General features: G+C 46.7%; 2 protein-coding genes across 4 annotated transcripts in view; one reads left to right on the forward strand and one right to left on the reverse strand.

Moving 5' to 3' along the window:
• The window catches only part of HSD17B2 (hydroxysteroid 17-beta dehydrogenase 2), an 89,353-nt gene extending 75,181 nt beyond the window's left edge, over window positions 1-14,172 (reverse strand). The window contains exon 1 of the mRNA XM_084755248.1: window positions 14,035-14,172. The gene's annotated coding sequence lies outside the window, so the exon portion shown is untranslated. The remainder of the gene's footprint in view (window positions 1-14,034) is intronic.
• SDR42E1 (short chain dehydrogenase/reductase family 42E, member 1) lies at window positions 7,372-16,490 on the forward strand. Of its 3 annotated transcripts, none has more exons than XM_084755249.1 (3): window positions 7,372-7,518; window positions 13,124-13,217; window positions 14,040-16,490. In XM_084755249.1, exons 1-3 carry the CDS (start codon window positions 7,377-7,379, stop codon window positions 15,151-15,153), a joined length of 1,350 nt encoding a protein of 449 aa, XP_084611375.1. In that variant the 5' UTR covers window positions 7,372-7,376; the 3' UTR covers window positions 15,154-16,490. The 3 variants fall into 3 exon arrangements, with proteins under 3 accessions (XP_084611375.1, XP_084611376.1, XP_084611377.1); XM_084755250.1 differs by having other exon boundaries at window positions 7,518-7,634; XM_084755251.1 differs by lacking the exon at window positions 7,372-7,518 and adding an exon at window positions 8,367-8,385.
• The last annotated feature ends 942 nt before the right edge of the window (window positions 16,491-17,432 follow it).

Consider the following 17,432-nt stretch of genomic DNA (forward strand, 5'->3'; position numbering starts at 1 on the left):
GTTGCTGTGATAAAGCACCAACCAAAGTAACTTTGAAGAGAAATCCACTTTACAATTCCAGGTCATAGTCCATCACTGAGGGAAGACAGGACAGGAAACAGAGAAACTGGAGGCAGGAGCCACGATGAAGGCTGTAAGACCCCCTCCCCTGTGCACCCGCCATAGCAAGCATAGCAGCAGTAACGCTATCTTGCAAGGCAAGACTAGAATAATAGGTTCCCGGGATAAGATGAGGCCTGGGGCCCAGAAGAGAAAGATAAAAGCATGCTGAGATAACAGAAACAGTTTGTCCTTGTCAAACAAGATATTTATGGTCGGCCACCTGGCCCAGAGAACGGGTAAACTCCCCTGTTCCTAGAGCCCATCTGATGACCGGGCCATAACCTCGCCTCATTTAAATTTACCAATCAGAGCCCTGTAACTATGCTTCTCGCTTCTGTACCCGCGCTTCCCGCTAAAATCCCTATAAAAGGCCCCCGAAAGACTCGCTCGGCGTGCCAGCCTCTCCAGAGACTAAGACGCCCGGGTACCCGACCCCCTGCAATAAAGCCTCTTGCGTGTTGCAACCGAAACCTTGGTCTCGCTGGTTCTTGGTGGGGGTCTCCACGTTAAGACCACCGTGCTGGGGGTCTTACAAAGGCTGCTTACTAGCTTGCTCACTGGGCAATGGCCAGCCATCTTTCTTATACACGGCAGGCCCACCTGCCTAGGTCGAGTACCACCCATGGTGAGGCAGACCCTCGCACATCAGTCATTACTAAGGACATCGCTCACAAACATGGACACGGGCTATTGTGTTCTAGGTAGTTTCTCAGGTAAGTGTTTCTCTTCCCAACTGACTCTACGTTGTGCCAAGTTGACAATAGAGACTTTAACCAGCACAGTGGTCTCTGAATTTCAGCTCATGCCTAGGAAAAGAGGATGGGGGAGGGCAATCAACTCTTCTTAACATCTGATGTGATGGAACACATTGTCATTTCAGTCATACTCCACTGGCAAGTACTTAGCCACATGGGCACACTTACCTACAGTGAAGACTGAAAAGTATAGTTTTTATTATAAATGACCATGTAGGGCAGTAAAACACTATCACTATGGGAGAAAGGAAAGACCTACTTTGGGTAACAACAGCCAGCAATATCCTGTAAAGTACAAAATGGTTACCTTAGTTGAGACAGTGTTTTTGATGCCTGCCCAAAACACCTTCTTTTGGGTACAATATCTGACTTGCTCTATAATAATTTTCTGTCTTGACATTGAATGGGGCCAAATTCTGTCTGTGTTAGACCGAATCATGACCCCGGAAGTATCCATATCCTAGTGCCTGGAACCCAGGAATGTAATTTAACACGGCAAAGAGGGTCTTGAAGACATGGTTAAGTTTTAGATTTTGAACAAGTGACTTCTGCAGTTAATCAATATGGTCACTAAATGTACTCACAAATATTAATGTGAGAGCAAATGAAGGAGATTAAACTCAGAAAGGAGAAAAGGCCATGCCATGTGGTAACAAGAATTTGAGCCTTGGTGCTGCATGAGTTAAGAGATGCAAAGAATAAGCTCTAGGGTTGACAAGACAACACAGCTCAGGTGCTTGCTGCTAAACCTGGCGATCTGAGTTATTTCTGCAGGCCCTGTATGATGGTGGAAAGAGAAAGCAAATCCCGTAGGTTGTCCCCTTATCTAAACACACACACACACACACACACACACACACACACACACACACACACCACATACTCACATGCACTCACTAAATACAATTTTTGAAATTTAAAGAACACAGCTCTCAAAACTGGGATAAGAAAGCAAAGTCTCCTGAGCTCCTCCATGGATAACCACCCCACCACCTTGATTTTAATCAGACAAGAATAACTTCCAATTATACCTCTGGAGCTATAAAAGGGTAGAGTTATGGCTTTAAGCTACCACATTTATGTTAATTTGTAACATCAGACACGTGTAATAATAATCCAGTTCCAAGTAATCAGAAGACATCTTCTAGCTATATTAAGAGATGAGTCACATGACCCATGGCTATCCAACCAGAATCTTCCCTTTTTTTTTTAACTAGACTTTTACTAGAACAGAAAGCTTTCCTTCTAAATAGTCTAAGAAATAAGAAAACTGCTGGTTTTTGGCTGCCAAGCAATTTTATTTTATTTTATTTTATTTTTTGCCACAGTAAAGAGGCCAGCCAAACATTAGCAAGATGGGCTGAGTGGCTGCTAAATCCACCTTCTGACTTTCAGGTTACAGGAGTCTACGATGTCTTCCTTTGATTAGCCAGTAACAAGATGAGCTTGTAATGACTGTCACATAGAAATGGCTAAGTCACATAGCTGGTGTCTGCGCTTGCTCCTCATTCCTGAGTGCACCAAAGAGGTGACTTAACAGGCAAGCCCTTGAGCAGTGTCCTCGGAAAATTCCAAAAGCTGGAGTGGCCTTGATTTCCTAGGGGAAGATACTGATTGGATAGTCATGTGACCATTTCAACCAATCACTGCAAATAGGGTATGAGGCATCTCTTGGCTAAGAAACTTGGAATAACATAAAGTTTGCTTTTTTTTTTACATTTTTATACATGAATATAATGGATTTTAGTCCTCCTCACCCCATTATCCTCTCTTATCTGCCTCCTCGTCCCAGTGAATGCTTTCTCACTACACCCTCCTTCTAGTCTCATGTGTGTGTGCATGTGTGTGTGTGTGTGTGTGTGTGTACATACATGTGTGCATGCATGTGTGTGCCACTGGGTAGCTTGCCTGAGATGGTGATTATTTACCAGTGACAAAAGTGACAATCTCTTCCCCCAGGTGCCATTAACTATCAGTTAGTCCCTCAAGGACCAGTGGGTCCTCATGAGCCCCTCCCCTTTCTGTGCTGAAACACTGATGGCCCTGTTTTTTTGTGAGACTTCTGCGAGTTAACACGCCACATTGAGTTCATGAGACACAGTCAGAAGACATTGCATTCCTGCAGTTTCCCTCCCCCCACTCTGCCCCGCCCCGCACCTGACCTCTAACCCCGCCCCTTAAGTGAGGTTCCCTGAGCCATGGTGAGGGTGATAGAAATGTCCCCGTTTAGAGCCAAGCACCACAGAGGTACTTATTCTCTTCCGTGCTTTGACTATTTGTGAATAACTGTATTAAACACCATCTACTGCAAAAGAGACTTCCGTGGTGGGGTACCGAGGGCTAAGCTAATCTTACAACACGAAGTTTTAATCAGCACTATTTAAACACATCACTTAATTTGTGCCGAGAAAGGCAACAGTTCTAATAATAAGATATTGCAAAGTTTTTTTTAAGGGAAAAAGAAAAACCATTGACCCAAATAGGATGCTTGATAATTCTTAATAAGTGCTATAAATGCTCATAAAAGAATGTGAGGATGCTTAATTGCTGAATAAATGAAATATAAACATTCATTAAGTTACTTGGAGAGTTCTTTAATATGTAGTGGGGAAATCATTTTATCAAACGTGCTGTAAGCAATAAATGCTTATTTCCTTTCCTAAAACAAATTAATTCTTGAAATCGTTAACCACCACTTAAATGTTGCTTGACTTTTGTCTATTTGTTTTAATTTTTTTCCCTGTTGGTGTGTGGGAATACATTCATCCAAGAGACAGAGCAGCAGAGAGGAAAGGACTACAAGCACAGGGACTTAGAGCCTGAGACTGTGACGTTCAGTCCCAGTCCTGTCACTCATGATTTCCATGTCTGAACAAATCACTTAAATTGATTGATTTCCAAGGGGTGTGGGGGAGGAGTACTATTTTTAAAGGGGTTTATCTTTTTCCTCGTGTGTGTGTGTGTGTGTGTGTGTGTGTGTGTGTGTGTGTGTGCGCACGCACGCGTGCACTTCGTGCACACATGTGGATGGCGCATGTATGTGTGCACATTTGCACTTGCTAACTTGAAACAGGGTCTTGACTGGGAACACCTGTCTCTGTCCCCCAAGGCTGGGGTTACAACACGCACAACCATGTCTTTTACATGGCTGCTGAGCGTTCACCCTCAGATTTGCAGAGGAAACTATCTTACCCACTAAGCCATCTGCACCACCTGTGTGTGTGTGTGTGTGTGTGTGTGTGTGTGTGTGTGTGTGTGACTATTATACAGCCCTCAGTACCAGCTGCAAGAGCGGTTGTAGCACTAGGTCACAGCACCTCCAGGATGGCGCTTTCTAACTTAAATCGAGTCTGGAAATTACCAGGGAATTTTTCTAAGAGCGGAAATGTTTGCCTAATAGGTCCAGAGTTGGTCACAGCCTAGGCCCAATATTTCTAACAAGCTTCTACAGGATGCTGATAATATCAGTCCAAACCTTAGAGAAGTGAGATTTTGGGGTGTCAATCAAGCCTACAATGATCTCTTTTATATTTTTAAAGATTTGTTGTTGTTGTTGTTGTTATGTGGGCACAGGTGCACGTGCATCGTGAAGCCAAGTGTGGATATCCGCTCAGAGACAACTTTCAGAAACCTGTTCTCTCTCCCCGGAATCAAAGCCAGGTGCTCAGGCCTGCCCACCACCTACTTTTACCTGTCAACGCAGCTCTCCGGTCCTCACAGTGATTTTTTTTGGAAACTGCTTCAGTTGACAGCGGTGGGTCACAAACTGATCCTGGCCCCTCGCCCAGCACCACCATGCTACAGCAGGTCACAGTAGAAGGTATTTCTGACCCCAAAAGAACATCTGACCCTCGTGGAGATGTGAGCCGTGACAACCAGAAACATAACACTTGTCTGTTCATTTCACACAAATTCTAAAACTGGGCTGAGAGCAGGGTAGAGGTTGAAGAAGACTTTTGAGATTTTTTTTTTTTAAATAGCATTATCGGGGGCGGGGTGGGGAAACCACGCTTTTCTACAGTGAACCTGGAGGTCATGTGTTGGAAAGGATAGAGAGGCAGGTGAAGAAAGCTCGGGGTCCTTGAGTAAGTAGGTGGCACACAGAACAGTCTCTCATGCCTGCAGGCTGAATGTGATGGTGACAGGAGGAAATACACGCACGCACGCGCGCACACACACACACACACACACACTTTTATTACATGAAGCCACTAGGGTTTGGAGGATTTTGAAGAAACTAGCAATACTTGCTGGAAGCGTATACAGCTGATCAACCCTTTCTGGAATCCTCAACTTTGGCTTATTGAGACCTAAGATGCTCCCGGAGGCGCCTTCTCCCCATGGAGGCCTAGGATGCTCCCGGGGGTGGCTTCTCTCTCTGGAGACCTAGGATGCTCCCAGGGGCAGCTTCTCTCTCTGGAGACCTAGGATGCTCCTGGGGGCGGCTTCTCCCACTTATTACCCTAGAACTTTGCCGTGAGGACTCGAGAGAATTCGATGAGCTAATAGGTGTGAATGCGAGTCTCAACATATAAAATGACGCAAAGCTCCAAGGAAGCCTGCCAGAGATGGGATCTTCCTGAAATGCACCATGATCTCATGATCTAGATGCATTAACAGGGACAACGAAGCAAAACAAGTACTGACAAGTAAAGCTCACGCTAAGGCCCGTTTTTCTTTCACTGGTCATTTCCACCTTAAATTTCTTTGTTCAGGCTTTTAGAAAACCTACTAACAAGTAGTGAGAACTTGGAGGGTAATTATAAAGTCCGTAATTTTCCTTTCAGATATAAACATTTACATTTTAAGAGTCCTCAGGGACGAAAGAATATTAACATTTAATATAACACTCTTGTGTTTATCCACACAAGCAATGTGGGCATCCCCTGGAGAATCATGGGATCGCCCACAGGAAACCGATCTTCTGTATTGCATTCTTAGGAGGTGGGGGGGGGGACGGGGAGGGGGCCTCTTCCATGCCTGCTGGTCTCAAGGATGCATAGCTGGGCTCCCAGCAGATGAGCATCCTTCTTCTTCTTCTTCTTCTTCTCCTCCTCCTCCTCCTCCTCCTCCTCCTCCTCCTCCTCCTTCTCCTTCTTCTTCTTCTTCTTCATCTTCTCTGATTTTTTTTTTAATATCCCAAGGAGCCACAGAAAAGCTATCCCTAAAGACCGCTGAGTACAACCCTATTCCCTCTCCTCAGCCAGATCACAGCTGAAGAGCGGTCAGCCAGGAAAGCCAGGGTCTCACCAGCATCTCAGCTTTCTTCATCTGCCCGCCATTCCTTTTTGTCTCCTGGAGCTTGGGTTTGCCCCCTGTGTCTTTATGTGTGTTCCTAAGGAAAACTAGCAGTGGATGACATAATCCGCATGAGCCCCTTCCGAGTCTGAACGCAGGGCCAGGTCTATGGATAAGGAAAGCACTTGAAGTTCTGAAGCACTTACCACAATGAAACCTTCTGGTCCAGGGTCCCATATAAGGTGCGCGTCTCTGTGGGATACGCACACAGACTGTGCTGCTGGCCATAAGCCCACACCCCTAATGAGAGAGCACAAGGTGTTCCTAGCAGGGAGAAAGCCAACTTCCTGTCCATCTGGCTTCCACATCCTTCAACAAAGGTTGGCCCTAACTCAGTACAGAGTCGGTGGCCATAGGACGTGTGGCTGGAAAAACATAAAACCATGGACACAGCAAAACATATGCACATATCGACACCAACACTCAGACAAAGCAGTCTTTTAAAGGGCATGTGGAGGGGCTGGAGAGCTGGCTTAGCACCTATTACTCTTGCGGAGGATCTAGGCTCAGTTTCCAGGACCTACATAGTGGCTTACAACTGCCTGTAACTCCAGTTCTAGGAGATCTGTGACCCTCTTTTGACTTCCTCAGACACCAAGCATGTATGTGGTCCACATACATGCAGGCAAGACACTCATATACATGAAATAAAATGTTTCTAAAGATACCAGGAGAGTAAATGTTCAGTTACTTACATACATTCATCATCACCCATCCATTGGCTGGAGACCCAGGTATCCATCGATCCATCCACCCACACAACCCATCCATCCATTTACTCATCCATCTCTGCGCCCACCTGCCTCTCCACCAACCCATCCCCTCATCCATGCATGCATCTGGTTACCTACACATCCATCTTTCATACCCACCTTTCTGTCTGCCCACACACTCACCCATCTGTCCACCCTTCACCCACCTATCCACCCACACATCTATCTATTCCCCTGCCCTCCCATTTCTCCATTCATCCACCCACCCATCCATTCAAGGAAGCCGACTGGTTCTGCACTCATTAGGGGTGCACAGAGAGGCAGAAGCCTGGAAGTTTCGAGATGGCCCTCTCTGGACTCTGGAACACACTCTTTGGGAAATTGGGAGAGATTAATGAGTGAGCCCCATAGCAGAGATGGAAACTGAAAAAAAAAGAAAAGAAAAGAAAGAAAGAAAGAAAGAAAAGAAAAGAAAGGAAAGGAAAGAAACCACTTGCTTGTCATAGAGATGCGGGGACCTCCAGGCTTCCTAGAGAGACCAGGAAGTGGCTTCAGGAGCCAGTCTGACAACTTTTGCAAAACCGTGGGGGCAGTACAGCACCAGAGGCTCTCTCGTCTTGCAGCTACAAGCCGCGCTGTCGTCTGCCTCTGTGAGTGGACCGGGGTCGCAAGGGCTGTCGTCATCCACGGGGACCCTATTCTGGGATGGCAGGGCGGTCCTAAATGTGCTTCGGGCAGGGCTTGCGGCGGCAGGAGCCGGCTGAAGGTGAAAGAATGTGAAGGTTACAGCTGAGGGAGACAAGTGGGATTTGAGAGTGAGGAGAGAGAGACAAATAGTGGTTGATGATGAGAGCTGATGGTTGGTGGTGACAAGTGGCACTGAGGGTGACTGATAGTTGGTGAAGGTGACACATGGCTCTTGAGAGTAACAAATGACATCTCTGGGATATGGTTGTGACTAGCACCAACGTGGATGTCAGGAGCATCATCCTCTCTGTTTCCAAGGTGCTAGCTCAGCTGAGCCACCTAGAATATCACCAAGTTCTCCTCTTTTTCTTTGGCTTTTTAGTTTAAGTTTACAGGGAGCAGGCCCCCCCATGTAGAGCTTCCCATGGGCACCTAGCTAGAATCAATTCAAAGCTTTCTTTGTCATCCCTTGGGGTGGGGAGACTTCGTGACACCCTGTCTTCATGACAAATGATTTGGATTTTCTAGGTCCAGTGGCAAACTGAGGTTCCAATTCAGATTATTATTATTATTATTATTATTATTATTATTATTATTATTATTATTATTATTATTATACATATTTGTTGTATGTTAGACCAGGTGTGTTATTCATACTAAGAAGGAGCCACTAAGATGATATACTGAGTAGGACTGGTCCCAACACCAATGTTAGTTCCTATACATTGAGGTTAAGCACCACTCAGACCTAATTCAAGCTCTGACCCAGCTCAGCCTGCATGGTCTGTGAACAAGGTATCAGGTCTGTTTTCCTCATCTCTGAGAACTGGGTAAGTCTATATTGCTACCTCAGAATTGTGCTTAAGCATTGATGGTTATACATCTAAAACCGGCCCCCTCCCCCCTACTGCCAGTAATAAACAAGTGTAACCATGGTTACTGTGATTGGCACTTTGGGAGGAGGAACTTTATTCAGGGTCACACAGTAGTCGATGGTAGATCTAAGTCCAGGACCCTTGTTTCATGATTCCCAGCATAAGAACTTTAATGCTGTGTCACATGCCCCACTGCCTCATGGGAGTAGATGAGGCAGCTCCTCCTTGGCTCTCCTGAGCCATTGCAGAATGCGCTGGTTGTGAAATCATACACAGTGTAGATCGGCGTGTCCCCCATACCTATTGCCTCAGGTCACAGACAGCCCATCCCTGTGGGGCTGCTGTGATTGGGACATGAGTATTGACGTTAGGTGTCCCTTGGCCCCAGGGAATACATGGAACCCCTGCATCCTCTCACAACGTATGGGACTTCTTGGACTTAATCATTCTGTCTCTGGGGCTCAGCTTATTCACCCGCAAAACAGGACCCACTAATTAGCACTGTCTCTTTAGGGCAGTGATGAGCACTCAGTGACATAATTTATAAACAAGTTGTAGCCCAGTGCTGCCTGGCGCGTTAAGGGCTTATGAAGGGGCAGGAGACACCACTGTGGTAGGATGGGGTGGCCCGTGTGCTTACGTCAAGATGGAAGGAGGCAGGAGAGTAACGGAGAGGGCACGTGCCATTTGACATAAATACAAGAAGAAAAAATTCCTTTTCATGCCTTTTTTTGGTCAGCACTGTAAAGAATTCCAAGTGCTTTTTGTAAAAGAGATATGTAGGCAAGTGGTGTGTGAAGGCATGGCCGGGCAAAAACATCTGGCCTATATAAAGTGATGACGGTCTTGAAGTGGTCATGATCCTCCTGCCTCCGGCTCCCTGGGGTGCTGGGATGACAGGCAGATGTTTTATCTCTACCAAAGCAGGGTTTTTGTTTGTTTGTTTTTGTTTTAAGGGGGAGAGGTTGTTTGTTTGTTTGTTTGTTTGTTTGTTTGTTTGTTTTTAACAGACTGGTTTTGAACTCTCTAGGCTGAATCTCCTGTCTCTACCTCCTGAGAGCTGGAAGTGCAGGCTTGCTCTGCTAAACCCAGTTTATGCAGTGCTAGGAGAGGGAACCCAGGGCTCCCTACTAGGTAATCCTCTATCCACTGAGCTGCCTCTCCAGCCCAGTTGCTTTTGTAGTGAGTTTTTTTTTTTTATTGTTTTGTTTCACATGCAAGGCACCTTAGCTCAGTTGTAGAGTATCTGCCTAGCATACAGGCCCTGGCTTCCCCCCCACACCCCACCCCCTGCCCCCAGCACTACAAAACAAAAGGCCGTATCTTAAACTCTTTGTGCTTTAGATGCTGATGGCCAAATGCTAATTGTGCCTCCGAGCCTTCACTGAGCTGTGATGCCAAAGGGCGAGCGGCATCGTGGCTTTGAACTACCGTTTGCATAATCTACGGTTTTTGTTACTGATCCTTAGATTTAATTAGCTCTTTGTAAATCTAGACCACTCCTGGTCATTTTTCATCACTTTCCACCTCGAACTCCCCTGTGAGAAGTCAACTGTTGCCCTCATTTTATCTTAGCATTATCAAGAGGTCAGGCCGACTTGAAACTTCATTCTTTCTTTCTTTTTTGTAATTAAGATTCCTTTTTCCTTAATCATGTGCTTGACTTTAACCTGTTTCTGAAAAAAATGACAGCTCGGGTCAGATGCTGCCTCCCCCATCCCAACAGAAAAGCAATTACTGAGCAAAGATACGTTTTGGAAGAGCTTCCAAGCTATACAGTGTGCCCCAGGAGGAGTCAGATGGACACTAAGTAACCAAACAGAAGTCCTGAGTACTGGGAAATGGGGCGGATGGAGAGATGCTGTACCCTTTTCCTCCCCCTGGCTATCTCTCAAGAGGCCCTCCTAGGGGTTCTGTGGACCGTTTCTGCTAAGATTCTTTCTGTCTCTCTCTACCTCACCCTCCCTATCTCTCTGTGTCTCTGTCACTCTTCTCTGTCTCTCTGTCACTCTCTGCTTTTGTTTCTGTCTCTGTCCCTGTCTCTGTCTCTCTCTATCTCTGTGTCTCTCTCTGTCTCTCTCTCTCCGTGTGTGTGTGTGTGTGTGTGTGTGTGTGTGTGTGTGTGGTGTGTGTGTATGTGTGTGTAGTGTAGTGTAGTGTAGTGTAGTGTATATGAACCAGGCATGGTTAATGCATGCCTTTAATCCCAGCACTGGAGGTGGAGACAGAGGCAGGCTGATCTCTGTGAGTTCGAGGCCAGCCTGGTCAACAAATGGAGTCAGGGACAACCAAGGCTACATAGAGAAATTCTGTCTGGAAAACCAAACAAAGAAAAGATCAACAACAAAGAGGTATATGTGTATGTGTGGCATATGCACACCTGATTTTCACGTATGTGCATTTGTGGGTATGGGTGTGTATCCAGAAGAGGTCTACACTACTCTCCTCCCTCCTTTTATTTGAGGCAGAGCCTCTTACTGAATGTGGAGTTCCCTTTTTCAGCTAGACTGGCTGGCCGTTGAACACCCAGGATCAGCCTGTTTCTTGCTTTCCATGACTGGGCTTAAAGGCACATTCAGCCTGGCCTGGTCTCTATGTGGCAGCTGGAGATCTGAATTTAGAACTCAGATCTTGCATAAGAAATCCCTTCTTCCCAGTCTCTTTTTTTTTTTTAATATGTTTATTGTTGCTCCCTAGGGGTCCCCTTTGTGGCTCCTGACCTGAGAAGTCTTTCTAGACCTGGGCAACACGCTTTTCTTCCATTGCTGTTTGTCTTGCTACATAATGGATTCTTTTTGTTGTTGTTGTTGTTGTTTTGTTTTGTTTTTTCAAGACAGGGTTTCTCTGTGTGGACTTGGCTGTCCTGGACTCGCTTTGTAGACCAGGCTGGCCTCGAACTCACAGCGATCCGCCTGCCTCTGCCTCTCGAGTGCTGGGATTAAAGGCATGCACCACCACCACCCAGCATAATGGATTCTTTAAACCTTTGTTGGCCCTCCCACAGGTTAGTTGGACAGGTTCTTGCCTCATATCTCTGGAACTAGCTGCAAGGTAACGAAGGGTAACTTCAATAGGCCTGGCTAGTCTCTGAGTTCACTTGTGACAGGACATTCCTGACCCCTGGCCTTCTGTCTGAACTGGAATGTGCATGTGGTTTTAAAAAAAACAAAGAACAATTCCAGATAGTTCCGTCACGCGCTTTTACTAGGCGCTCAGAGGCGTTACCCATGCTTGTGGTTCCTTACCATGGTATTCTGTTGGGGATATTTAAAATAGTTTGAACTGTTATCTGGCATCTTTTCAGTCAGTGTTCGTGTGTGTGCATGCGTGTGTGCGTATGTGTGTGTGTGTGTGTGTGTGTGTGTGTGTTGCGTGCACATCTGCCTGCCTGCCTGTCATTGGGTGTCATTCTTCCGTTACCATTCACATTGTTTGTTAAAGCAGGCTCTCTTACCAGCATCTGGAGCTCATGGTTAGGCTAGGCTGGCTGACAAGAGAGCCCCTGTAGGTCTGTTTTTCTCCACCTCCCTGGCCCTGACATTGCAAGTACATGCATGATATGATGCCCAGCTATTTTCTTTCACATGAGATCTAGGTATAAACGCAGATCCTTATGCTTGCAAGGCCAGCACTTTGTCAACTGAGTATCTCCCCAGCCCCCAAAGTCACAGCTCTTTGTCTAAGGTGGATAATTTCCAGCATCCTTCCGGCAAAATCATCACCTTCCTCCAACTTCTCCTATGCGTTACCTCAGTGTCTTTCCACCCCCTCTCCTTGGGCCCAGCTGAGTATGCTGGCCCTTAGCCCTCACCAACAACCCTCCAATGGAGGCCCTCATCAACTCTGGCCTGGACTCCACTCCAAGCCTCTCCCTTCCCTGGCGGAAGCCCCCTGTTTATCAGGAAGCATGGATACCCTGCTGTCAACCAGCAAAGGTAGCCCCCACTTCTCTGCTATGTGGAATGAATTCTCTAGCCCGTTTTTTTGTTTGTTATGTTCTTGAGAGAAAGTAGTCCTGGGGCCTTAAGGTGAATCTGCAGGAGAGCGGACAGATGAGGAGGAAGGCAGAGGCAAGACACCCCCACCAAATGCACTCCCCCTTGAAGCACTTGAAAGGTGTCTAGGGTGAAGGGCATGGTTTGCTACAGGAAGGAATCTTTCTCTCTGTTTTAAAGTATGGAGTTAATAAAACAATCTCAAACAAAGCACATTTTCTGGTATCCAGGAGGAAGCCCTTCCCTGGGCCAGTTGTAAAGGAATTCTTTCCAAAGGCCCAGATCTGCTCCCCCAAATCAACAGTAATACCTTATATCCAAAAAGTGCTGCATGGTTTCGAAAGCACCTCACACTCTTCATTTAGTTATTTATTTAACCTTCATATTAACTTTGTCAGGTAGGCAAGGAAGGCATGTCTAGGAAGAAATTGGAAACCAAGCAATTGGGGGGTGTGGCTAAAGCAGCAGAGCTGTGACTGGACCTGCGAGTGTCTCCTGCACTAACCTAGGCTGCTGTTTGGTTTGGGTTTTTCGGTGCAAAGAAGACAGCCATGTCTACGTCTGGGCTTTTTGGTGCTGGTCACGTAACCAGAGATTCACATATTGGGTGCATGCAGTACCACCTTTTTCTTCTTCGCTCATTATGAAAACGAAGCATGTTTATACAGCATTATAATGTTGCCATCAACCTCTTGCAGGTCCAGTTGTCCCTTCGCTGTCCCACATGGACTCCTCGAGGTTCCCAGAGGAAACCGTCCTCATTACAGGAGGAGGCGGATATTTTGGCTTCCGGTCAGTTCATCTTCAAAATACCCTCATGGAATTATTCTACTGGATAGTTTTCTATTCTCATAGCTTTTACATGTTTGTATAGTCCTAAAACAAAAGTGAGCACCGCTGTTCTCTGCTCAGACTTGAAAATTGAAAAGCACAGATTTATCCCACTTCAAGAAAAAAAAATGAAAACAAAAAACAACTATAAAGCGGGGTCTGGTGACTATTCACGTCACCAAGATAATTTTCTAAAACATAGCTTTTTATTTGTCTCTTTGCTCATTGCTGTGACCAGATACCTAAACAAGAAGCAATTTAAGGGAGGAAAGTAGCAGGACTCAAGGTTTAAAGGGACACAGATCCTCTTGAGGAGAAGTTATAGTAGCAGAAATATGAGACAGCTGCTCACAGTGTCAGCACCCGAAATCAGAAAGTACAGAACCAACAGGAAGCTGGGTCTGTCTACTAAAGCTCAGGGCCCACCTCTGGTGGCTCACGGCCCCCCATAAGGCTCCAGCCGTTAAGGTTCTATAAACTTCCAAACCAGCACTACTGGGGGTTGGGGAGAGAAGGGAGGCAAGCCCTCAATGACCTGAGCCCGTGGGAGGTGGTTCAGTTTTAAGCCACAGTAGGCATTCTGTCACAGAGACGGTGTTTGATTCACGTTGTTTTTTCAAAATTTAAACAAGACCTGTAGCGATGAATACATGAGGGAAGTGACTCAGGATGAGTTAATGTGACTTGGGTTAGCCATACCTTATTGGCAAGTTATTTCATACACTTTTCCCCAGACAGAGTTGAAGGGGTAACCGGATTTAACTCTGATCTTTCTTACCTCAGCCTCGGCTGTGCTCTGAGCCAGAAAGGGGTGCACGTGATTCTGTTTGACGTCAGCCAACCCTCCCAGAACCTTCCAGCAGGAGTCACGTTCATCCGCGGCGATGTCCGCTGCCTCTCTGACGTCGAGTCGGCCTTCCAGGGCACTGACATTGCATGTGTGTTCCACATCGCCTCTTATGGTATGTCTGGGCGGGAGCAACTAAACAAAACCCTGATTGAAGAGGTCAATGTGGGCGGCACAGACAACATCCTCCAGGTCTGCCTGGCTAGAGGAGTGCCCAGGTTAGTTTACACGAGCACATTCAATGTCGTCTTTGGAGGTCAAGTCATCAGAAATGGGGATGAGTCCCTGCCTTACCTGCCTCTTCACCTGCACCCGGATCACTACTCCCGGACCAAATCCATCGCAGAGAAGAAGGTGCTGGAAGCCAATGGCTCGGCCTTCGCTCAAGGCAATGGTGTCCTCAGAACCTGCGCACTAAGGCCCGCGGGCATCTATGGGGCGGGAGAGCAAAGGCACCTACCCAGGATCGTGAGTTACATTGAGAAGGGCCTGTTCAGATTTGTGTATGGGGATCCCGAGAGCCTAGTTGAGTTTGTCCACGTGGATAACCTGGCAAAGGCTCACATTCTGGCCTCCGAGGCTCTGAAAGCTGATAAGGGCCACGTCGCCTCTGGGCAGCCCTACTTCATTTCAGATGGTAGACCCGTGAATAACTTTGAGTTCCTTCGGCCACTGGTTGAGGGCCTAGGCTACAGGTTCCCATCCATCCGCCTGCCTCTCAGCCTCATCTACTGCTTTGCTTTCCTTGTAGAGATGACCCACTTCCTTCTGGGTAGATTCTACAACTTCCAGCCCTTCCTCACCCGCACCGAGGTTTATAAAACCGGTGTCACACATTACTTCAGCTTAGAGAAAGCCAAGAAAGAGCTAGGCTATGAGCCTCAGTCATGTGACCTTCAGGAGGTGGTAGAGTGGTTTAAGGCCCGTGGTCATGGCAGGAAGCCTGAAGGTCAAGACTCAGAGTTCATTCTGTGGGACGGGATTCTGGTCATACTCTTGGCACTATCCCTTCTTGCCTGGTTCCCTCCTTCCACAGCTCTGGCCATATGAAGAGAAAGCTACATAGAGGAGCTGAGCCTGCTACCTGGCATGGTTTTCGAGAACGTGGGTTTTTTAAAGCTGTGTCGTGTTATCTGGTACCACTCCTGGGTCTTCAAATTACCACTTAACGATGAGTCTTTAAACCCCGTGGCCAAGGATGGGCTACCTCCTTATGAGTTGTTGGCCAAGGAGCTCCTGAGGCCTCCAAAACAATATTGGCTACTGCCAATGCTCTTAGCTGCCCAGCAGAATGAGACAGTAAGACCCTATCTCAGAAAGTCCCATGCAATTTAACTGTAGCACAAAAAGAAATCAAGCTGGGATTGAACCGGAAGTTCCACCATGCTTGCTAGATTTCGTAGTGCCAGAAGGCTCTATGCAGGCTGCTGGAGAAGAATGGTCTTACCCAGCTGCGGACCCTGCAAACTGCACTACCAATGCCAGGCAAGGCTGACGCAATAGCAGCATGCCTGTTAGAAGAATAACCAACCACTTCCTAATTGGACTGAAGACCTGCTCCATAGGAGGGAGTTTTCACCTGATGCTATATATAAACCTTGCCAGAAGCTCATGGGTGGAGAGGTCATGGGTCAAGTGTGGCCTACAACTGCAGTTTTTCTGGATAGAGAAGTTGTGCCCATAAAACTGCTTTCTAAATATTCCTGTTTATAGCCATAGATTAGTGCCCCTCTCGGCTGTGGTTAGAGAAGCGACTCTCTGCGGTGAGCAGCAGTTGTACTTCAGAGATTCATAACTGGTCACGGTGCTGAGAATAAGTGAATGTTGAATGCTCATCCATAGACAGGACACCTATATCACCCCTTCTGGGGCTCATGGGACTTTGAGGCAAAAGGGGAGAGGTGGAAAGTATGCAAAAGCTGGAGGGAGTGTTGGGGAGTCTACCTTCTGAGAGTGACGTAACCACTGTTCTCGTGAGCTCATGGTAGCTGTGACTGCCCGTTCTAGACTGCATATGATGGGACCTACTTTCACCATTCTGCCACGGGAAGGAGAGGAGTGCTTGATACCCGCTGGTCCCCGAGGAGCTGGAGGTGACGGGTGGTTTCTGGGAAGAGAACAACATTTCTCTAAGCCTATAGTCACTGCTAAGTTGCCCCATGCTCCTGTAAACAATGAATAACTCTTTGGGCGCGCGCGCACACACACACACACACACACACACACACACGGTTTAGACAGAAATTCAGTTGGGAAGAGGCAAGAGATCAGTGGGACAATAGAGGGTATGGGGTTAATATGATCAAACTACATTATATACCTGTTTGAGAATGTCATAATGAAACTCATATTTTTTAATACATGCTAATAAAAAAGGGAAAAAACAATGGGTTTTTGTATTAAATATTCACTACTTTCCTCTGTCCCAACTGACCCTGTTGAGAGACAAGAAGACACAAAGGTACGTTTGAAGTTTGGTTTCTGTGTCCCTGAGCCCTAGCTGGGTACAACAGGAAGTTATTCTGAAGCCAGGAAAGTCTGTTTGTGGGACTAAAAAATTCTACTTGGATATCTCAGAATATGAAGATGAACTGTGTTCACCTTGTACAGTGCATGTGCATAAAACAGTGGGATTCAGACTGATATGGGATGGCCCAAACTGAGGCTTGAGTCCTATCCCTAGCATACCAATCTCAGGCGACAGTGGCCACTCTAGGGAGGAGCTACCTGTGCATAACATAGGCTTTAGGATCCTATAACCCTTTGCCCTTTGTGGTACAAGACATCTACCTGTATGACCGTGGGTCATATCAGTGTTGAAGCAAAGAGACTGACAGCCTACTGCATAGGATCCTTCTAAATTAGATGAGGTTTATAGCATGCATACATGTGCACACACACACACACACACACACACACACACACACACACACACACACACGTCACCATTGTTACCAGTCTCATCACAGTACATTCCTTCTGAAGGGTCTTTTCCTAGGAGTGTTCTTTTTAGAGAGCCTATTATTGCTGAACTTTCTAATGTCTGTGAGTGTTCCCCCAGGCACCTGCAGTCGTGCGTGCTCTACCTAGAACTTTCTGGCATGCACGAAAAGACCAAAGTATAGGGCAAAGCTCAGATCTAACGATTAGGAGCAGTGCTCAAAAATTCTGTGCTTTTAAATTTGACATCACACCATAACTCCACTGCAGCACTGCTTGTAGGGGGAGGGGAGGGGAGGCTCCAAAAGCAGCTCCCAATGAGGAACAGTGGCAGTATTGTCTGGCCACCCCATGAACCACCGCGGGAGATGTTTATACTGCACAGTTGC

Source organism: Acomys minous (genome assembly GCF_964271855.1).
Source record: "Acomys minous genome assembly, chromosome: 14".
NCBI classification, from domain to species: Eukaryota; Metazoa; Chordata; class Mammalia; order Rodentia; family Muridae; genus Acomys; species Acomys minous.